This window comes from Pelecanus crispus, chromosome Z (assembly GCF_030463565.1).
Source record: "Pelecanus crispus isolate bPelCri1 chromosome Z, bPelCri1.pri, whole genome shotgun sequence".
NCBI classification, from domain to species: domain Eukaryota; kingdom Metazoa; phylum Chordata; class Aves; order Pelecaniformes; family Pelecanidae; genus Pelecanus; species Pelecanus crispus.
Window position 1 is genome coordinate 45721460 of NC_134676.1, and position 24092 is coordinate 45745551.

Below are 24092 nucleotides of genomic sequence, written 5' to 3' on the forward strand. Positions count from 1 at the left end.
GCCTCCTCTGCAGAGGAGGGTTTTGAAGGTGTATGGCACATCCTAGGGGAACCAACAGGAGGTGCAGGATGCATCTAGACATGCATTTATTAAAGATGTTTTATGTTGCTAGCTGGTCTGCTGCAATCCTATTTTAATGACTTCATTCCTAGTCTGGGCTACTTGTAATATTATAGGGCTTGCATGAATGAGAAGTACTGGTGAGCTGTGCCTTGACTGGTTACAAAGTAATTATGTTTTCAGTAACTTACAAATGAAGCTTATCTGATTTAAGCACGTCTGTGTCATAACTCACAAAATGAAATTCTGTGTCGGATTTGTTATTGTAGTGCAACATGTAAATATAGGTATGTTCAAGTTTGCAATTATACTGCCAGTAATTCCTTACAAGCAGTATACTTGGATCACATGATGCTAATGTGAAGGTAGACGGAAAAATCAGTGAACTAGGTGCATGCTATCTGGAACACTGGAATTGCAGATTTTAATTACACCACTATCTTCCCACTCAGAAAAGGCAGTAAGAACAATTACATGTTGTAGCCTTCATTGTACTTACTAGCAGCACTCTCTTAGTCTTAAGCAGAAGATCTGGAAAGCCCACAAGCAAAGCAAGAAAATCTGGAGTTAAAGAGGAAAAGTTTAATTGAGTTTCATTGTTATCATTCATTTAACCCAAATTACTGTACTAAAATCATGCCAGGAAGACAGAAACAAAATTCGGTAACAAAACATGTACCTAGCTTTGTTTTTGTTAATAGGAACTGCAGCTGTAAGCAAAGAGTTTTGATTTCCCTTTGCATTCCTTTTCTAATCTTTAGTATTATTTTGGGTTTTCCTAAAAGTGTCTCTTCACCTATAAACAATACATTACTTGGAGACTTGTAAAGGGATTTGAATGCTAAGGTTTTCTACTTTGAAACCAGCCTCAAGCAAAGGTCTCAGGGGCTGACAGCGCTGAGCATTAGCAACAAGTAGAAAGACACAGGTCAGTGCAGCTTGCATCCTGTGTGGTTAGCTTTGGAGATGTTTTCCAAGTCTCATTCTAAGGAGGAGGAAGCACTGGCGAGCAGAGCTCCTCAGATGGAGCAACAGGCAGATTTTGCACTACATCCTCGAAGGCAATGGTGGAATAAGAAAGTGATCTTGATTTCTTTTTTGCTTTTCTACCACTGTGATCTGGTCAAAAGTATACGACACCATTCACATCACAACACAAATATTCCAGAGGTTTTTGCCAGGTTAGGAGACTTTCTTTCTTCAACCAGACTTCATACAAAACCAAAACATAACATTTTTAGGTAGCCCTGGCATAGGACATGGCACTATTAATAAAAGAAGGGGGATAGGTTTCACATTATACATGCAAAGGGATCTGCTGGCTAAAAGTACAGCCATTACATTCTGTACATTATTTCACCATCATGGCAGTTGTCAGCCTGACCAGTACTAAAATGCTTTCAATGCAAAATCTCTCTCTGGGTAGCTAGAATACCATCAGGATACCAAATCAATTTAGCAAATAAGAAGTGGGGTGGGGGTTGGCCTATGGTTTCTAACATTTGTCAAAACATCACATGCAGATCTTCTTTACTGTTGATTCCAAGTGATCTTTTACACTGGTCAAAAACACAAAGTTCAGATCATCTTCTAACAGAAAGTTTGTTTTGGAGTTAGTGGTTCAAAGGGTGTTCTCTGAGCTAAGAAGTCCATTATTTGTCTCTCTTTTTTTTTTTTTTTAACTGAAAAATCCCCAAATGCTTTTTATGGCTACTGGCTACTTTTTAGTATGTTTAAAGCACAATGATTTGAGCTGCTGCTCAAATAACAGTCCTTCAATAAGAACTTAACTTACACTAATATGTAAAGAACACAGGGTCTACACCCAAGCTTTCCAGAAATATTGCAGCCAACAGTGGAGCAAGAAGAGAAATAAAAGAATAAAACTTGGATAAACACACAAGACTCTGTTGCATGAAAACTTCACCCTGTTTTGATAAATACTGTGATCCCACTGAATGATAAAAACCTGAATGGTTAAACTGAGTGATTAAACTATATAATTACCATGTAATGGGGCGAGGTACGGGGGAATCAGGTTGTTTAAAAAAAGTGTGATGATTCTTTACAAGCCTGAGAACCACTCAGTAAGATGGGTTAGAACAGCACGGAAAGGTTAAAAAAATAAACACCTCAGTTTCACAGATCTGTGGGAGATTTGCCCTCTAATATAAAGATTACACAAGAGCTCTCAGGGATGATTCACACTTCCACTGGCATACAGGCTAGCCCTGTGCCTTAAAGATGACACCTCTTCTAACTGATTTGAAATGTTAGTTGCTTGGATGGTGCTGGCTGAAATTGGAGCCAGCGACCTTTCGCCAAATGCCACAGTTCAGCCTCTGAGCAGGGCAGTGGGTAGTACTGCAATGGGGGCTGGCAGTCGATGCTGCCACGAACTGACCCTCCTGCCCCGCGTCGAGCTCAGGACCAGCTCTGAAAGGGTCTGTGGAAGGAGATTGCTGAACAGTTCTCCCCGCTGGTGGCTACAAAGGGGAAGCCGTTCAAATGTGGGCTTAGGTATTACAGATAGAAAAGAAAACCCAGCTCACAATGTGAAAAATGCGGACTATAAAATGTCAGCCTAGAGGCAAAACCAAAACACTGGAAACTGACCTAGCAAACACGGGCAGTATTGCCTTTCCTTCTATAACCTTTACCTGCTGCCAGTATGGTGTCTTAAAAATAGATATATGCAGCCCAGAGATTCCTGAAGAGGTTGAGGGCAGAAGACAGCCGAGGAATTACTATAACTAGACAAAAATGGCTGCTGTGGATACTGTCTGTCAAGTTGTGCCAACAGACTAGTGAGGCACTGTAGTCCAAACTGATATATGGGAAGCCAGAAAAAAGCTGTAAGGGCTTCCAACTATCCTCTGCTTAGTGTATTAAAGAAGAAAATGTGTCCAGCTATGGCTCTGGGGACAGGTCAAATTAAAAACTTAAGGATCTAAAAAAGTTGTGCACAACAACAGTCATGTACTTTCCTCTAGGAGCAGCATCCAGAATCTCAGAGAGGTTTAGTGCCCACCTCAGCATGCTGCCTGCTGTAGCTGATTTAGTGAGCCTGGAGCCTTTTAAAGTGCTATGGCATATATGCCAGAGATGGCAAGCAAGGAAATGCTGGAGACAGGAATATGCAATTCCCCTGGGAAGTGTTTCGGTGTGTGAGGTAGGTACCTCCACCCATTCCCAGCACCTTCACTCCTCATCAAAAACTGAGAGACATTAACTGTTTCTTTTGAAATTACAATGAAAAGACAAAACAGATGCAAAGATCGCTTTTTTTTTTTTCTTTTTCAAAAGGGGGAGCATGGCTGTAGCCCAGTGGTTGGCTGCTCACATGTAGGGCCAGAGGAAGCAGCATTGGTCCTAGCACAAGAAAGAGCAGCCTGTGAAGAAACGCCCAGGCCATGGGAGTCCCCGAGCACACAGCTATTCCACTCACTGTCTGGTCAGATGAAATCCCCTCCCACGCCACGGCACAGTGCTCACAGATCGAGGTAGTAAACCCTCTCCTTCCAGGCTGGACCCCAGACTGGCAACAAGGGCACCCCACCAGGAGAAGTGGGTTTCAGCTGTCTCCAGACAGGAATTAAACAGAAATCAGTGTACCGCATGGTCACTGTTCGTGGGACACCTGATTTTGCAGGTGCATATCAGGCAAAGTATGTAAGTCATGGTCTGCTGTTTCCCAGAGCAGAGTCTGGCATACAGAGGAGCCCGATCCTGCGCAGGGCCAGAGTTAAGCCCTCACAGCGTGAAAAGTGGGGGCACGAGCAGAATGAGAGCTCAGTGGAGATTTCCAGGACTGTCCAAATCCTTTAAGGGCTGAGGGCCCTGAAAGCCCTGTCTTCACTAACAAAGCCTCATCAGAAATAGCATTTTCAGCAGAAACTAGGCCATTCAGTGCCTGCCAGAAATGCCTTGTCCCCTATCACTTTGGAGAGCAGGTGCATATATACACCCACCTGAGGTTTTCCAGCATGCCTCCAAATGCCCCAAATGCAACCTGTGTCAGAACACAGGCCCCCAGGTGTGTTTGTGTGTGAACCCTCATAGAGCATGCCTCCACACCGTGGTCTCTAGGTTCCCACACACTCTTTTCTTCTTGTTTTGCAAGAAGAACCAAGCTCAGGCAGGTTATCTTCACTGATGTATCCAAAATCCTCAGAAGGGCAGGTGTATAGCTCATTGCGCCCATAGACAGGGGCTCCTAGACCATGGCTTGAGTGAATGTTCAGTGGCACTCTACCCACCAGTGACATCCACATGTCCCTTAGTTTGAGTTTGGCGAAGGTAAATGGGCAATGAGAAATATCAAAGATCTGCAGATTTGGACTGATTCAAAAAGCTTGTGAGCCACGGCCATAAACAGTACCCAGACAGGTGGAGAGCCCATCTAGCTCCCAAGCACTAACATCATGTTCCCAGCAGCATGCTCTGAATCAGCATATTAAATGTCAGTATGCTTTGTGGGGATCTTCACAACTTACTTCTGCTCGCGCAGCAGAATCCTTCTCCATGGTAATGCACACTCCCAAAATATCACAAAGAACACCTGGTGGGGGTTGCTAGTAACATACAGGTTCATTTTTTCATCAAGCAAGTGGGTTAATTTCTGGCAAATACAGCCAGCTCGTCACAGCAGAATGGTACCAAGCTGTCTACACATGCTCTTTATCCAATTCAAAATCCACCTCCAAAACATCATTTTCCATCCTTGTATAACTGGATCTGATAGGGTGCTAACTGGCAATATTAACAGCACATGTCAGAATTAACATACACTAACGTACATGTTTCACAAGTGTTAATTCTCGGCCAGAATAAGCCCAGACTGAAGTACAGTGAGTAACTTCTGGGGCCTAGAAACAATGTGTGAAGGTGTCCACACTAGCATTTATATTTATTGCTGAAGAACTAGAGACTGGTCTAGGAAAGGCCACGCACTGTAAGAGGCTGCTGAGTCTTTCCCCTAAGATTTTTAGAATGGGACAGTCAGACATTCTGGTGATAGTCTGTAGCTTGTCTGAGAAAGCTGAGTCTTCCCCTAGTTACTGAATGCAACACAGTAGTTCCTTGTAACACAGTGGCTTTTGTGTAATCACAAATGATAAATGAAAAAGCAAACACATTTTTCCCTTGCTTTTACTTTTAATGCTTCTTTTCGCTAAGAGAAAGGTGATCTTTTAATGCCTTTCATTGCACAATGCAATTGCACAAGATTTCACTTTTAAAAAAATCTTATGAAAATATGGCTCATTTGCTCTCTTGCTACAGAGGTCAGACAGTTCAGTCTTGCAGACTGCAGTGTGGTCTTTGGTTCAGCTGCAAGGCATTTCTTCCCATCTGTACAGTGACTGCAGCAAGCTTTCTTTACTTAGCTGAATGCTTCTTGACTATCTCAAGGTACTCCTTCACATCATCAGGAGATCCCAAGACAATAGGCACTCTTTGGTGGATATCCTCAGGCACTATATCTAGTATTGCTTGATGCCCGGTTGTTGCTACTCCCCCAGCCTTCTCAATAACAAAAGCCATAGGATTGCATTCGTAGAGCAGTCTCAGCTAGAAGACAAAAATCGAAATGGCAATGGTCAGCCCAGGCAGTGCTGAGAATCATGAAATGTAATTATATTTGGTGTTTGATTTAAAACCAATCAACACTCCACATACTCCATATTTTATATAAACTTTGACTCAAGAATGAAATTGTGTGGATTTTCCCTTTAAACAAAACACAATGAATAGTGGATTTGCCCAATTTGAGTGCTTTGTCCATAGCTCATGTTTGTATTGTGCTCTTTACACAGAGATAAAGCTCGTATGTAAGCCACAACCTTTAACAAGGCAGCAGACCACACAGGCCCGTGTGAACAGAAAGAAAAACATGGGCCCTGGGTGTGCTGTTAGGCCTCTCTAATGAATAACTGCATCCTATCTGCAACCTGAAGCAATAATTTACGGACAGTTACAAAACAGATGAAAGGTCTTTGCTGAATAAACAGTCCCCTTTTCAGCCTGCAAGCCTGTGACCTTCCCCAAGTGACTGTCGTACTGGCAGAGGCAGCCAGGCATGGCTCCTCCAGACGAGGCAGTGTTACCAAGCACAAGATACAAGTGGTTTTCTCTTTGGCAGAGCTTCTCGTAAGGGGTGCGCTACGTTTAGGCTTCTTACATACTAGCTTGTAATAGGAATCTCAGGGTAATGTGGGTTGCTTGCTTTGTAATGTTTCGCTTGACTGGGGCCAGCATGGTTTGGGCTGAGATGGCACAGAGAAGACTGTTTGAACAGCACAACCCCTGGTACGTTCTATAATCTGAAGATGTTTGGGGATAAAGAGAAGTCGGTACAGTTGAAACAGGTTAGCAGGAGCCCTAAGATAGGTGTCTGACCACAGGCTGCTGTCACTCGTGACCGTGTGCAAGGGATGGCCATACCCACACACCAGAGATGCAAGCTACCAAGTTATAAAAAAACATGTTCTGCAATCAAAATACTGATCTGTGATAGTCAAATATCTACATAATGTAACATTTTCTCTAATTGGATTTATTCAGGTTTACCTTTCCTTTGGGACTTTTGGAGTTAGCAGGATACAGAAAGATTCCTCCATACACCAGTGTGCGATGCACATCAGCCACCATAGATCCTATGTACCTCCCACCATATGGTGAACTGCCATCCTACAGAAAGACAGTTAAATAAATGTAACTTTTGAGCACATCAGGGTAATCTTCCCCCACGCTCCCCCCCCCCCCCCCCCCGCCTCCCTCTCTTAGTGTTCTGAACATCTAACTCCTCCACATTGGATTCATTGATTATATTCAAAGTAGTTTTGGAGAAAACTTCATTTTCGTCCTCATTTTCTAATTGGGAAAACCCAACAAAAAGGACTGACAGAAGATTTCAGGATAGATGAGTGCTAGTGCCAACAATAGAAAATGCATCCCAGCTTTCCATCAGTGCTCTAACCCTTGGAAAATACTGCCTTTCTAGTAGCAAAAAGATCAAGTGCTGGGAATTGATGTTGAGGTTTTTTTTCTTTTATAGCAGAAGAAAATATCAACGAGCAGAAGAAGTGATCTTTCCTACTTCTTATACTCATTTTTGCCAACTTCTACAACTTTTTTTGGTATGAAAAATTTAATAATTGACTACTGACATTATTTCCTTACTATACTCCAGAGAGTACATTTTAATATCTAAATAAACAACACCTTAAGCCTGGCACGGTGCCAGATGAAAACACCAGTCTTTGTTCAAAGCATGATCAGGAAGTCAAGAAGGGGCATGAACACCTCACAATAGTAGATTGTTATTTAACTTTTGTCGACGTAATGAGTTTACATTGTCAACGTAATGACTCCAGTGCTGACAGGTGTAAGACTTGAGAACAGACATGATTTTTACAGGCACTCCTCAGGGCTTCAGGCCTCCTGACACCAGGAAACTGCACGACCACAAAGCGGGCCCTGAAACTACGCTAGCTTTTCAAGTGAGCGGCCCCCTTAGGACTCAGCTTGTGTTACCACTGAGCAATGACCCACTGCCATCCCCACTCGGCTCTCTGTCTACTTGGGTGCTGCAGCGAGGAAGCAGCAATCTAACACACATGGATCAAATTTCTTCATCACCAGATGAGACTTCCTCTCTACTTGACTACCAAATGACCACTTTTGCCCCCAGCCCTGTTACTCAGACCCCCAGCCAGGAAGGAATGTTAAAAAGAAAAAAGAAAAAACAAAGAAAGAAAAAAAAACATATGAAAGAGGTGCAGTGCAGTGCTGAAGGATGGTGAAATATCTGGTCACATCAACTGCTGGTCTAATTATCAGTCCTACACAAAGATACATTTTAAATAAACAAGAAAGGAAAACAAGCTCTGAACAGTGCATGAGACAGTGACTGATCATAAAGTTGGAAATTACAAGTGTTGCTTGTCATCAGAAAGTTTCTCTGAAACAGGATCTTTTACCTCAGGGAATTTCTTCTTTTTGAGATACTCTGTGACTGCAGGATCGAAGTATTTAGCATAGCCTTCATTGAGACTGTAGATATTTCCCTTCTTTTTGATTTTCACATCCCTGTCCACCAAAATGAATTCTCCAATTGCCTAACAATAAGAAGGAAAAACAATTTGTTAATGTAAATTCCTTTTTTATTTACAAACCAAGGCAAAAAACAATCATACACACAATTTAGGAAAAATTTACTACAGCTACCACATTCTTTAATAATCAGTACCTGCAAAAAAGTGGTATTTGCATTCTAGATGCAAAGTGTTTTGTTTATCCACAAAACACAGACAGAGCATGAATCCTAGTTTCATGCAAGCTTCTTCATACTACCATTTCCAGCTCTTTATCACTTTCCTATGCCAAAAAATGCTGTCACCTTTAAATTTATTTAGCCCTCCACTCTTTTGCTAGACTTACAATAAAAGTACAGCTCTGAGGAGTCTGGAAACTGAGAGTGCTGGTTGTAGCAATGCATAAGTATCTTCAAATAGCTGTAGATACTAATAAATTCCAGTTCATCTTAGCTTGGGCTAACTGGAAGACTGAAGTCAAGAGACCCAATCTCTGTAACCAATGGCTGGTCTGTTTAGTTTTCACTAAAGTAAATTTCCAAGTTAGTGCTAAAATTAAACAAAATAACATGCACGCATGCTCAAAGGTAAGTCTGCTATCTGAATATAGACAAAAATACGTGCAGCTACTTAAGCTGTTACTTAACAGAGAGCACCAAGTCATATTTCCTGCTGCTTGACCACTGCCGGTTCAAAAAATTTAACACTGGCAGGTGGCACAGCCTGACTAACTGGTTACAAAAAAATGTGTCACTAAAGCAAAGTACTTTCTGCTATGATCAATATGACTTCTATGTTAAAACTCATTTGGTCAATGCATGCTAGAACGTCAAATGCACCCACACACGTCACTTACTCTTTTACACATCATGGTGGGATCTGAAAACACAGAAGAAGGTTAAATATTTCTGCTTCTCTGGTTTATTAAGGTCCTAGCTCTAAGGAAAAGACAAACAAGTCTTAAAGGGCATTCTGCATGGCAGAAAACAGCTCATTTTAAATATCACATGATTTGGCACACGCTGTGTATTTGCTTCACTGACTCAGCTGTCTTCCCATTGTTGAATCACACATAGCACTGCTGCAGCGGGCAAGCAGAATGCAAAAATCTTTTGACATTATTGCTGATGGGTTATTAAGTGTACTTCATTTCTCCACATTAGCTTGAAAATCGTTCCTTTGTGTGAGTTTTTGGGGGACAAGCAGTTCTTATAGACAGTACCTAATTACCCCTAATAAAGAAACAAAGAAACAGAAGACATTCTTACCGGATCCAACATGAAACAGTTGACGCCTCCAGCAGAAGTGGCCAGTACCAGCATTGTGGCACTCCCATAGAGAGCATAACCAGCGGCGACAAGATTATGCCCAGGTTGTAAAGCATCTTTCCCAGAAGGTTCATCAGGGGACACCTAGAATAAGAAGGACCATACTCAACTTTACTTCATTTCTACAGCTGGTACACAACTGGACCTCTGGAATAGGGACTGTCTTCTACTCCACATCCATGATGAGATGGCACAAATGCTTCCATGATCCACAACTAAGATTCTTACTGGATGCACTAATACAAATTATATGGAGGAGACAAACACATTGATCCAGAAATGCTCTTGTATAAGCCTAGTTGGAATGCAGGAAGCAGGAAAGGATTAAGGAGATAATAGAGAGCTATGCACCTCCTTGTAGGTGATGACGAACACAGCTCGGAGGAAAACTCCAAGGCACTGTTGAAAAGCAAGCAATGAAACATGACTCACAGAGTTCACAGCTGATCAAAAGTACTTGGGACTTTTTTCATTTTCATTTGCTTCATACAAAAATGAAGTTGAAAATAGTTACTTTGGGATGTATGACAACATACAAAAGAGGGACAGTTGGGTGTGTTTTATCTGACTTATTTTTTCCCCCATCTCGTGACATGTAAGTAATTCCGGTATTTCAAGCTCCTTCAGACAAAGTTTCTGCCTTTCAGAGTGAATTAGACACTTCAAATGCACATGCCATGTTTCAGCCCTGGTGTGTGTTTGAAGCCTGTCCTCAGGCTAACAGGACTATTAGTACAGAGAATAAGAAAACCTGAAAGCACATTCCCCAAGTAGGTGACAACCATGTCACATTTATTTTGTCTCAACACAAATATTCATGAAATCTAAGACCTGATTTGTTTGTAAGGGGTAATTCCTTTAGATGGCTAATTAAATATCAGCCAAGCTGCCATGTACATACAGGTTCGTCATCCTCTAAGAGAGTAATGGAAATCCCTCACGCATGTTTTATACAAGTGTCCATGAAATAGCAGATTTAACTTAAAGCTGGTCCTGAAAGTCTCTTTCACAAAAAGGTTTAGTTAGATTTTATTAAGTCTTCACATGCAATTATATTTCATCAAAAGGTGCACAATAATAATTTCTCCTATCCTACATGAAAGCATTTTACCTTTCTATAGATGCCAAAGATGGTCCCAATGGAAACAAGACAGTCAATGTTTGACGAGCCATCTAGAGGGTCTACGCAGACTATGTATTTACCCTAGAAAATACAAAAGAGGAAACAACTAGACTAGTGACAGTATTTACCCACTTTCCCCAAATAAAAATACTTCAGTAGGTAAATTTTCTCAGAGACTTTCAAAGCAACGTAAACTAAAAGGCTTTTATAGATTATGAAGGAACAGAATTAAAATGTTAGAAATTATTTGGCCCAGATTTCATTCTTGATTACAACTGTGTGATTTGTGCCACAGCAGAAGCTGCAAAATCTTTAAAGTAAGTAATAGATGGTGAGACAGGAAAGGTGAAGTTTCCCTACACAAACTTTAATATATATATAAAAAAAAGAGAATGCTTCTTCATGATTAGTTTAGCTTCATCTATTTAATTAATGCTGATCCATTTTGATAGACATCCTGTAATATCTACCATTTAGGCTACACTTTCTCATCTCTAACAAAACAGCTTTCTGAATTATAAGGAAGAAGACAAATGAAAAAGATCAGCCTTTTTCATGCAGAGCTAAAATTAGAGAGATTAAAAAGGCCTTTAACACCTGATATTCATAAACTATACATTGCACTTCACTGCATGTTCCACTTCAAACTCCTTAATGAGACTCTGTGCTCTGAATGGACAGATGATCAGAAATTACCTTAGCCAGTCTTTGGTCTTATCCTGGTTTTGGGGGTTTCCCTACCCCCCCACAAAAAGAACGGTCGCTGCCTGTTGCTGTATTAACGATTCTGTAGGTACAGGAAATTGCCAGTACAGGGGAAATAGCTGAATCAACCGTGCCTTTTAAATAGCTTGTTTTCCCCTTATTTTATCCACAGTCATTTTAATAATTGTGTATAACAACAGTAAATGTGTATTCGCTTTTCGTTTGATTTCACCCTGCATGACAGAAACTTACTTAAGTCCAGCAATGCTCTACCCTGCAGGTAGGAATTCTGGTAAAAACACCATATTAGCTCACATTTAGTTTAGAAAATCATTAACACCGAGCCTCCTTCAGTGATCTTTGAGGATCTAAAATCATATTTGTTCAGATCTAAAGCAATCTTTGTTCATCCAATGCCTATAAAATCAATTTTGAAGATTTCTCAACAGGGAGAGAAAGAGGGAACTGCTTTCACAAAGCAAATGTTGTTATACTTTTCAAATTATGTTTTAGTTGTTTGTTTTCACTAAATTTTTACTCACATTTTTACATGATCACACCAAAATATTAGCTAGGAAAAAGGAACTATCACTCAACAAGTGCATACAGACTTGTGAATATAAATAATAGTAAATAATAAATAAGTAAAAATTATTTTTGTTTCACTGTTACTAAGTCTTTCATGGGCTTCAAGGAGAATTTGCCTGAATTAAAGAACTTGAGATCTGACCTGCACACAACAGCTCCTCAGCGTCCTACTGACAAAGCTACTTTACAAAGGGGCTTGACTGACTCAGAGCATAGTTCCAGAGATCAGATGAGATAAACAAGAAATAAGTTTCCTCCACAATTAGGAAAAGGTGGGGAAAAAAAAAGAAGGTGGGGAGGAACAACAGAGGAAAAAAGAAAAACAACAAACATCAGTCTCAAGAGCAGAAATAACAGAAAGGACAGATGTTGAATGACACTCTCTCCACCCCCACCCCCCTTTTGCCAATATAGAAAAGTACATGCTTTCTGAAATTTTTAGCCCAGTTTCAGTTTCTCACATCTGAAGCAAAACACCTGTAAAGGCTGATTTGACATCAAGCAGGGAGAGAACCTTTAAAGCTACTAACCCTTTTTTCAGTTTCCACTATCACAGCATCTTTGTTTTCTTCTGACACGATAACGCATGTACTGAAGGATGACTTGAGCATGTTAATCACCAGGTCATTGGAAAGGATGTCCAACTTCTTTACTTGATCTCCTGTCACATTGGTAGAGCCAGCAATTCCATAGCTAGAGCAATGACAAGAGAGACCATTTCGTGAGAACAGGGCACTGTGTCTTCTAAAGTGCCCTGTTTCTGGCAATCTTGTATTTGTAAAACATCTTGTAAAATAAACAGCACTTTTAGATGATATCTCAGTTCTATAACCCTGTTTTTCTTTATTTACTGTACAGTGGATTCTTGCTGAGACCTGCTAACATTAGCCGTGGTGGCAAATACAGAAGACACTGAACGTGAGGAGCACAAAACAAGGAATCACCTTTCAATAGTCCCTAAACTATAGGCAGACATAGCCAGAGCAGGCTGCGAAGGCTGAATTAAGTAACTGTGTTATTTAATGAGCTCTTAACTTTAAGACTTAAACGCTGCCCCTGAATCCTAGGCTCTGATATTATAGCTGCATACCCTAAAAGCTAGGACTTCATTAGAAAACTTACACTTAAAAAGTAACAATGAATCTGACAACAGTAGTTATGCTATAACTTCCTGTTTAATTTGCTCCTGGTTAGCAATACAATGTACAAATTGCAGTAGAAACACTTTGCTCACAGATAAATCAACATTTTTCTGGTTCAGGGTTTTTCAGTTTTGATTTTAAGTAGCAAACATTTCCTTGGGAATAAAACTGAGAAATACAAATATGAAACACAAATAAAACCCTGCCAGCTAATCAGAATCAAAACGTCTGGCATCAGGAAGTACCAGGAGACCTTGTGATAGGCGATTTCAAAAGCATGCAAAACAGAGAGAGAGGAACTTTAGCTCTGAGAAGAGAAAAACAATAGCCAGCTCTGCACATGTTCAGATGACTCTTACGTACTTCAGCTGCGACCCATTGATTAGGCTGAATACTGGTATTTCAGGTTTTTGTAATAACGCTGAACACACTACTTTGAATACAGTGCCTTTCTTCAGTTTAATGCATGAGACAAAGAAAAAGACCTGGCTTAATTATCTGTTTTTCTGTCTCTCTCTCTCTCTGCTACAGTGGCTTGAATGTTTTTCTGCAAGCGCAGAAGTGCTTTTAGAAAGCAATGTACTTTTAACACCACACTTGCAAGCGGAAGCACAAGTCCTCATCCTCATAGCAAAAACTCTGTACAGCCAGCAGCTGCAGCTCTCACACCTCGTCTGTTGGGGAGCCCTGGGAGGGGACAGCAGGGTGCCCTGCGCGGAGCCTGCAGCTGGGAAGGGACGGTGGCTTCCCCGGCTGTTCTGCATCTCCACTGCCAGGCAGCATGGAGCACACAGCTGAGCCTGGAGATGATCCAAAGAAACGGGCACCAGCGATCCCTACTTGTTCACATTCCCCCCCACCGGCTATAAAACACAGTCCCACAGCGGGAGATGCTCAAGGAGGCTCACAAGTCTGAAGCTGGTTACCCCAGCACTGGTGGAGAGTCAAATGCACCGTAGGGGATCATAAGGCAAGGCTATCAGCACAGGTATCGAACCTGTGGGCAGCTGTTGACAGACGCACATTTAGGATGCATAAGGAATGGGACCTGAGACTGTTACAAAACAGGTCACAGATGGGAAACCTCGGTCTTTACTGATAGACACAGGAGGCACGTGAAAGGGCTAGCACATAGTGATTAAAAAACTATCACAGTTTTATATACAGTCTGAAGTCAAGACAGAGAAAATTAGTTCAAATCTACATAACATGGAGGATTTTTATTCTCTTTTGCAGTTGCTTCTATTTTACTAACTTCAGTCACCAAATTTTTCAGCTCTCTGATACATTTTGTAATAAACGGTACTCTGTATTGCCAGAGGCCTTATGCTTATTATATTTTCCACTAAATGGTTTGCAGAGACAAATTCTTTTTCTCTCTACTACATTTTCCATTAAGTAATGAAGCAGCCCATGTCTAAAGCCCTGAGCAGCATACAATTTGGCTTATCAACAATATGTAAAATACTTAGGGGGATTAGTTACATACAACCGGTTTCAGTTATTTAAGATTTCAAGAGCACTAATTTCCTTCTGATGCATCCCCAGAGCAACTCCCCTCTGACTGACCGCCTACAGACACTACTGCTCCTAACGAATGCTCTTTTTAAAAGCCTTAGACATCCAAAGTTTCACAGAGAAATTCAAGTTGCCATGATGCAATATGAAAAAAACCCCACTGAATTTGATTAAATGCCTCATAGCATAAAATGGTGCTTTGGTTAATGGTTAAGCTACTGACTACAATGAGCAGTAATTCAGGCGTATTTTGTCAGGCTTTGTCTTTCAGTCTGTTCATTCGGTCTTCTGGTTCAAAGCACCCAAACCTGCTGGGGGCTTGCATGAAGGTGTATCAGCAGCAGACGTGTGCCAACGACCACGTGCCTCGTATTATTAAAAAGTCACAGGATACATTTCCCTTGAGAAAATCAAGAATCCAAGATGCTAAAGTTGTTACTCACAGCTCTATGTGAGGCGGGGGGGTGGACGCAACACCACTCACACGCCTTTCAGGTGACACCCCCCACATCCCCATCCCCACCACCCCCAGCCCGGGGGGGTGGCAGGATCCCGCCATCCCAGGACTTACAGGTTGGCGATGCCCGCTTTACGGACAGCGGTGGAGATGGCTTTGATGGCCGTGCAGAGGGAGTTGAGGAGCTGCGTGAACTCCCCGGTGCCTTTCGCCCGCCTGCCTTCCTCCATCACGAAGCGGGTCATGGTGATGACATTGGTGTCGAAGGCGGAGCGGTCCGTCATGGTGGCGGTGGCGGGAGAGTGGGGCCGCGGCTGTTGCCGCCGCCACTAGCCCCGGTGGGGCGTGGCATGGGCGTGGCATGGGCGTGGCCGGGGGGGCGGGGGGAGGCGGTCCGGAGGAATGCAGGGATGGAGATGAGGATGAGGAGACATGCCCCACCTCCCTTCCCCTCTCCCCGACCCCCCCTAAAATAACCACAGGGGGAAAAACCCCGCAAGCACCCTTTTTTTTTTTTTCGTACCAAAGCACGTCTCATTCCCGTGCATTGCATATATGCGTGCGGGTGAGGGTCGTGGTAGCTCTTAGCGTTTGCAGTGCTCGCACTTCAACGCTCACACTCCTGAAAGCATGCCCGAAAAATTCAGAAGCCCGCTTCGTTTCACCGCTTGATTGCAAAACTCCAAGGCTGGCATGCGGGTTATGGTGAACTGCACACAACCTACAGAGCAAGGTTAGTAAGTCCTGCTTCACAGGAACGCTCTTACCCTGACCCAGCGGTACAGGAAAAACACACATTTAGTAACTAATTCCATCAAGTATTAACTTCTTCTGTTTAAAGAGATCACGCTAACCCCACATGCGCCAATGCATCTGGCACCATGGAACGGTACAAAAGCTGCAGGTAAGCTGCCACTGGCAACTGGACCCAATGAGATTTTTATTTGTTAACTCTCCAAACCTGTTCAATACCAAGATGTAGCTCAAGTCCCACTCCAAAAGCTAGAAATTAATGCACCTCATACAAATACTGCTGCAAAACACACCTAGGAACGTAGACCCTCCCAAATCTCACTGCTTTTGACTGCAGCCTTCCTGACAGTACAGCAAAATCAAGTAATATGTTTTGCTGCTAATGTTTGATGGGAAAAATCCAGGCACAAGTAAGTGAAACCAAGTTCACCAACACCTGACCCTAGATACACCCTTTCACAAAATAATTTGATAAATACAAATGTGGATATGGATGATTTACTCCGTACACTGTGGATTTGTTGAACTATCCATCATTTTATGTTTGTATTATCTAAGGAGATAAAGCCAAGAAATTTTGATTTCTTTTCAGTAGAATACATCCATGAGTTGGGTAAGCACAGTCTCAAATACCAAAATTGAAACCACAGACTACAATAATTCCAGGTGGTGTCAAATGCAGGGCAAAATCTCTTAAAATGCGCACCTCTTTGCATATATATGTTCTTTCTTCATGCAAAGCACATTGCATATCTATACATTACATACTTCAAAGTTATGCATAAACATCTTCTCTTGCAAGTGCACACAAATTTGGCCTAATTTAGCCATGCCCAGAATTACAGACAATCCCGAAGATATTAGATATAAGTAGCTATAACGGTCTTCTGAATGTGATATTTCAGTCTTTGGCAAGTGGTTACCAGCCCAGCACCATAAAAATGTTCTTGGAGTGGCAGGTGGATTTTGGAAAATTTACAAAACATTGAAATTAGCTCTTTCTATAGGGGTAAACAATGCTTTACAACCACCTATAGCAGCTACTTCAGTCTGAGTAGTTGAGAACAATTAATAGCAAAGTTCCCATAAAATTTTGGATAACTGACCTTAAACTGGGTAGAAGCAGGTAGGCTAGAACAGCCTGGGAATATATGAGTTATGGTAACAAACTCCAGAGCTGCTGATCTGGGACAATTTACCTTAACTATGAAGACCCTAAGAAAAACATCAGTAACCTGCAGGAAGAGCTGTACTTCAGTGTAAAATAGCCAAGATCAGTTCAAAATGGCCACAACCTAATGTTTTGGTATCCATGCCTGAGGAGAACTAACCTCTTTCACCTTACTCACAGGGCTATGCATACTCTCCTCAAGTGCTGAGCTGAAACCCATGCCCTTTTGGAGTTGGTGAGGTGAGTGGGACAAGAGTTTTACTCTTCCATTCCTACCAAGGAAGCTAGGTAGAAACAAGCAAGCTGTGAACTAAAACAGCAATCATTTGAAAGGATGCTGGTTTCACACTGGTCCATCCAGATCTTCATTTTCCACTGTGGGGAAGTAGCATAATTATTTTTAGCATGTATAGCATGTTCATAATCTTCTGCAGTCAAGGCAACTCAGTATACTACAGATTAACCCATTTCCACACCGCTGGCCTTAGAATATGTGCATAAATTGGTCGTTTCAGGGATTCTGCTATAGCGTAGCAAGTTGACATGACATTAAATAATTAAGATCTAATGGTCAAAAGTAGACAAGTTGTGAGAATGTAAAGCTTAGCGCCATAAACTGCCTGATACTTACCCAAATTTTCGGGCAGCATCTGCAGCCTGCAGAGAGTTCCCTGCTGGGACAACTGGCTCTCTAGCCAAGCTATCTAGCTAAGTCTGTCTGTACTAGCCAGAGACTGCAGCATAGGTATATCCTGAGATTATTCTGATCAATTCTCAAACATGCATTTGTTAAGAGAAAAGGTCACTAGCTTAGTCACTGTTATACTACGGGCTTAATTTTTTTCCTCTTTGTCACTGTTTTCACATATCTTAGGACAGTACAGAAAGATGTCAGAAGCAAAATGAAAAAGGAGATAACACAAGTGTCAAAAGATGCTTAGAATACAGATGAAAAATTTTAACCTTCTAAAACAAATATGCAGCCCTACAGCAACCAACGTGCTGTGTGGTAACTGTAAAATTAGTGTAAGATTAAAAGGAGGTTACACATGTTGTGAACTTTTCCCTTTAGAAATTGGTAGTTAAACATTTATTGAAAATGAATTTCTGGCATTTGATAAGAAGGGTCAGTGCTGGTTGATTAAACAACACTGAAACAGCTCACTTCTATATAGAAGAAAACACGGTCTTGTTTGTGAACACATGACGTTCAACCAGACACGGTTCTCAGCTGTTTTGGAACCATAAACATCCAAAACCACGTAACTTCTTTGAAAAAAACTTTTCTCCCAGCACATAAAATTCCAATTGTGTAATTATTTTGAAAATAAGACACATGCTGATGAGAAATCCCCGGGTATTTTATTGTGAAGGTTGCCTCTTGTAGGTTGAAATGACAGCTAAAAAGACAAGGGGAGTGAAGCCCCTTCACAAAGGCCTTTTTTTCCCCAGAGTAAGAGTGTCCATGTGGAAAAGGCACCTTTAGATCCTACTTTTGCTGAGAAAAAGTTTTGTTTGTGCAAAAGTCTCACAGCTGCAGAGGTTTCGTGCTGGCTGGGTGGACGGAGGGCAATATCCAGCAAGTCACACTGAGATCACTCACAAGGTGACATCACTCCACCAGTGCAGGTGCTCCCTGCCTTGCTATGCCATGATGTTTAGGGCTGGAGAAGTGTGAAGGTGATGGCTGAGGCTGGTCCTGGCTGCTGCAGGAGATGGATCAGGAGGAACTGCAGTAGCACGCGCAGAGCTTCAGGCAGGGAAGAGTACCATGTGGGAAATCAGCAGGCTGATTTCTAGCTAGACAACAAAACTTTTTTTGTCTTTGCTTCAGAAAGTGCTTCATTTCACCTACGTGAATTTCCTATGCTGGGACAACATCCCAGAATATTTATTTATGACTGTGATAGCAAAGCACTTTGCATCTTGAGACACAGGTGAAAGATACCAGAAGGCATAAATTTATGTTTAAACATATGTAATTATGAGTACAAATTGGCTAAAAAAAATAATTTCTTAGTATAGTAGCTGTAAAATGAGATTCATTTTATATGATGCATTAAATTACTCTGACAAGTTGTACTGAATTCCCTGCAATTAATAAGCAGAACTGCACTATAAGGTAGATACTAGTTAAAATCCAGTGCGGAGGGATTTTCCTGTACCGTGCTTGCCTACTGCCCTCTTGTGGGAGTACGAACATTGCCACCATTTCAGTGTGAGACTGCTCTTCTGAGAATACCTTTGCAGTTTTCTGTAGGGTGACAAAGCACCTAACGTTCAGACAGTAGATCCTGGAAAGGAAGTCTACATGCCTCTGAAATACAAATATTGAACTGCAATTTTTAAATCTCTGTGTTTGTTACTTACCCACAAGATTCTACCAGGCAAGCAGAGCAAAGAATATGCTACCTGAATGCTACATTTGCTATCACTTCTCATCTTGTAAAATGTATAAATTAAAATTTTCTTAAGTAATCATTCCAAGTCTTTGTCAACAAAATTTAAAAAAAAAAAGAAAACTGCTAAAAACATGTAGAGATTTTAGTGCACTCAATACTAAGCTAAGAAGGTAATCAAATTGTAGTTATAATTTTTAACTGTTCATTTTGCAGAAATAAATAATTTCTGTCAATGCTGAGTGACATAATGCCATGATTACATTATACAATTTGTCAATGTAACAACCAAATGGAAAAAAGATTGCTTTTTTACATTTAAACTGGGAGCCTGAAAAATTCAAGACTGCCACAGGAAGAACATTTAGTATACAAGGTCAAACTCTGTTCTCACAGCCTGATCCTAGGTTAGATTGCTGGGACAGATCTCTCATCAACATCCTTGCAGATTTAGTTGTGGCTCAAATGCCTAGATATATTGCTGTATTTCAAAGTACAATCCGTTCAGGTTTTTCAGAGCCTGTTGTTTGGGATGAGTTACACAGACAGTGTCACAGGGGTTTAGCTGTGGAAGGTCTAAGGCATTTTTACAGCTCCGGTATTTTTAACTTTACATTATTCAATTCACAATTTCTAGATAATCTCAAATGTTTATCAGCACAATTAAACGTATTTTCTTCCATAAAGGTGCACAAGAAAGAGTGGTTGGCTTTGCCATCTTTACTGGCAGGTTTGACCTGAAACCCTTCTGTTAGTGTGATACATACTACAGAGCATAATGCAGAAATGCAGCATAGTATCCGCAAAAGAGTCTTTTTGTGTTAGCCTCTGAAAAATATGGCCAACAAATGAGCCTGAGTGACTGTTTAGATGGTTATTTCCTGCTATTCTTTACCATACAGATTCTTTTCCCTGCCAAAAGCACAGGAAATAAAATCATTTAAGATGATTGATAACTATTACATCTTAAAAATTAATTTTATCCATAGTTTGCATAGTTTGCCACAGCTTCTAAGTTCTGAATAAGCATTAGCTCATCAGTATAATTGCCTTGTGATGCAGGTAGACAAGTAAAGAAAATTGAAGAAAAAACTTTACCCTGGGACACAGAGGAAATTTGTGTTAGAATGAAAAGCTGGCTGATGACTTTGGGAATTCATACCGTTTGAGAAAGAGTGAAAGAAAATGGGAAAGGAAGCATTTAACTCAACAATACAAGAATTGCATTTCTGTGTATTTCCTTTTGCTCTACTAACTTGATATTTCTTTGGTGATAAAATTACAGGCAGTACAGAAGAAAGCAGAGAAGGGACATGCCAAGCACATACTGGATCAGCTCTGGAGAGCTAGCAAGAAAGTTTAACCCATACAGCTAGGACACCACTGCAAGATGGTATGATTTTACAAATGGGAGTAAGAGGTGGGTGGAAAGAAACCTATACTTTAGATTGCTATAGAGTCCATTTAATCGTGATAAGATTAATAAGCAGTAGCTCAAAATGCTTTTCCATTAACTAGTTATTAGATAGCTATAAAATCCTGTTCTGAAGTCAGATTTTATCTTACAACTTCCCATTATTGCAGCAAGTAGGCTCACTTTACTGATGGCAGTAGTAGCAAAAACATTTCCTTTAATAGTAACAGCATCACACATATATGGCCATTTAGTGCCTCCTTTGTACAGCCTCTAGTATGTGAGTGATCTAGTCTGCAATGGAATCTTGCAGGTGGTAGTGCAACACAGAAAAAGTACTGTCATCAGTCTTGCTTGAGATCCATGGTGAGCAACTTTGTCTTGACCTTACATGCTCTGTTCCTATCAGACAATCTATTGTAAAGGTAAATTCACCTGTGCATGAGTACACATGTAGGGTTAAAATGAAAAGGATAATTTTTAAGACTGCTTGATAATTTAGTTCCATGACTCACGCAGGTATGAATGGGTTGTGTAGGCTAAACCCCAGCACTTGCTTTGCAAATGTGCTAGTACAGCTCCCAGTACCCATTCATCACACAACACAAAGCTGATATCCAAAACACAGTATGTGTCAAGACAGGGAGAAACCAGTGTAGATGGCAATGCTAGAATCAGGATTTTGATCACTGGGAAATGTATTTCTGTTTGCTCAACCTCCAGTATCCAGGCGTATTGGTTCCCAGTTGATTTCAGAACACAGGTAAGAGAGCCAAGGGGCGTATCTAGCCCAGGGTCCACCTCCCGCAGTAGCAGCCAGAGGTGCTGTTTAGGAGACTGTGTGAGCCTGGCCGTTCCTGCACTCCTTTTCCCTCCTGCTCCCTCCATACAAAACTGGACTAGGGATGCTAGAAGGTACATCCCTGTCTGTTGCTTTAGTGTTCACTGTCCAGGTATTTTTCTCATAGATAACCTAATAGGTAGCCATAACCCAAACCCTAGCACATTGCAAGGTATGGTCCTGCCACCCTAGGAGCCTGATAACAAAGGCAGGGGTTCCTCGTTGAACTCATTTCTGTGCATCTGAGGAAAGTAGCATGAACACATGGAGAAGGCAACAAGGATACCAAAGATCCAGCCGGAGAAGCGCTTTTTTTAGTGTGACTCTGAGAAAGTAGTAAGAGAGATTTTTATATGCATGCCGGCTGACAGAGATCCAAACAACAAGCAAATAAACTGTCCCACAGTCTCTTTCCTGTTCTCGAAAGAGACAAAATGTTACTGTATGCTTTTTATAAGGAAACAGGGTAGTAATCAGTGCTTGAAGAAGAGGAAAAAATGCATGGATGCAGCTCAAGCTCAGACGGATCTGTAGGCCCCCACTTCTCTGGTGTATCAGAGGTGTCCTGACTGGTCCCAGGTCCTGTGGTACCCAGCCAGAGCCACCAAGAGAGCCAAGATCTAGCCTCCACATGAGGTGTTGTCTCCAGCTGAGCTGGGAACTCAGCACTGGTGCTTAGCCAGGATCTCTTCCTTTTTACGGAGGTGGTATCTTCCTGCTGTGAGTACCAGTGTTTTCCTGCTCCTTTTAAGCTCCAGGCTTAGTGAGAGGTGTGAGTTATGTGCCCTTATCCCCTGAGACAAGATGCTGATGATCAGGGGAGAGGCAGTGACTCCCAAGACACTCTGCCTTGTGGTACAGCAGGACCTTGGCACTGCATGTGGTGGCCATCGTCGCTGTGACACGCTTATTTTCTAGATGAAAAGTATTGGTCCAAACATAACACTGTGGCCTTGTAGGTATCACAAAATACTTGGTTCACCCCAGTCCTTCTGCCCCTAGAAACAACCTACAAAAATTAGCCAACTGCCCAAGCTAGCATCTGAAGTAATGATGGGGTGAGGCTTGTAGAGTCCATTGCACTAGATAGAAATTTTCTGGTGGAAGAGGTATTTAAGACTGCTCAGTGCTGCCCATGAGAGATTCAGCATTGACTGGAGTGAAAAGGGATGTCAGGCCATTACCTTGGAACACAGACATGTCATTTTTCCAGTGCACGCTAACTCTGCAGGGGATATTTGGCTGTTACATCATCCACCTCAGCAAAATATATTACTTTTGATGACATCTTTGCAATGGTTTCTCCAACCCCTTTCTTAAAAGAGCAAGTAGAGGGAGAGACTAAGAAAGATCAGAAGTGCGGTGGCACTGAAGGAGTTCTTCCACTAGGGCCAGATGTTGCCATTGTGTGAGTGGGGCCAGGGCTGTACAACTGCAGAGCTGGCATGGAAGCCTGGGAGAAGCATATGGGTGCACACACACACACGCGCATGCACACACACACACACACACACACACACACTTCTAGCAGGGCTGGTAAGACTGGCAGCCTATTCATTTTTCTGGGTTGATGTTGAGGCAGAGACTTGTGATGTCTGCCCGGCCACAGAGCATCTGTAAGCTCATGAAAAGTGTATGATATCACAAGAAAGGTGAAGGAAGCCTGATCTCTGATCTCAGATGAGAGACAGAACGTGATGGAGCAGAAAGTGGCTCAGAAGGCCAAAGTCTGAGAAGGTGCTGTCAGCTGGGTCAGTGGGAAATCTGGAAAGGCGTGTAGGTGAAAAGAGCTGGCATTGATGAACTACCCTCATGAACACTGAAAGACAGAAAAGAAGTCCCTTCAGGGTAAAGACACCTTGACAGAGTAACATACAGATAACAATATCTGTGTTCAGTAATTGAGGCAGATGATTGCTGCATTCATGCACCTGCCAGGAAGGATATCCTTTTAAAATGTGGGAAGAACTGAGACTCCAACACAGAACACTGTTTGGTCTGCTCATGCCCAAGACAATCAGGATAGGAATATAGTATAGCACCATGCCTGCAGATACAAACCAGCACAGAGATTTGGAACTGCTTTCACCATGGCAAGCTGACTTCAGGAATAACCTTTCATGTTAATCCCATCTGCTCTGCTTTACAATGCAGAACACATGGCTGCTTAAGCCATCCTTGTAGACCAGAAGTTAACTGTTTCCTTGCAGAAAGTGGTATTTCATGTCTTCATCCTGTTCAGCAACTGATCATCTCACACATATGAAGTGCCTGCAGCTAGGCCTGGCCTAAGGTCTAGGGCACATCAAGATGCCCCAATTCATAAATCGTTGTTTATTTCTTTTTAGAATAGCACTAGCTGAGAAAACTCACTGCAAATGGCAGTTAGGTGACTATTTTCTGGGCGTGTTAGAGGTGACACTGTTCTCTATTTTCACACAGGCTGAGCCTAAGATAAAAAATCAGGGTGGAGGGAGAAAATTTCACACTCACAGCT

General features: G+C 41.8%; 1 protein-coding gene across 1 annotated transcript; it reads right to left on the minus strand.

Annotated features, from left to right (window-relative positions):
* Positions 1-5439: 5439 nt before the first annotated feature.
* Positions 5440-15301, minus strand: LOC104029939 (fructose-1,6-bisphosphatase 1). The gene is made up of 7 exons (XM_075726451.1): positions 15132-15301; positions 12431-12593; positions 10596-10688; positions 9425-9568; positions 8043-8180; positions 6631-6750; positions 5440-5631 (listed from the first exon to the last, which is right to left on the minus strand). The coding sequence occupies exons 1-7, from the start codon at positions 15299-15301 to the stop codon at positions 5440-5442; spliced, it is 1020 nt and encodes a 339-aa protein (XP_075582566.1).
* Positions 15302-24092: the final 8791 nt, after the last annotated feature.

Bases quoted from the DNA above. Each gene is read 5' to 3' on its own strand.
- LOC104029939 (XM_075726451.1), bottom strand. From the start codon at position 15,301: ATGACGGACCGCTCCGCCTTCGACACCAATGTCATCACCATGACCCGC. The intron at 12,594-15,131 runs GTAAGTCCTGGG...TCATTGCTCTAG, and splicing joins AAAGCGGGCATCGCCAACCT to CTATGGAATTGCTGGCTCTA. The intron at 8,181-9,424 runs GTAAGAATGTCT...TCTTATTGTTAG, and splicing joins ACTGTTTCATGTTGGATCCG to GCAATTGGAGAATTCATTTT.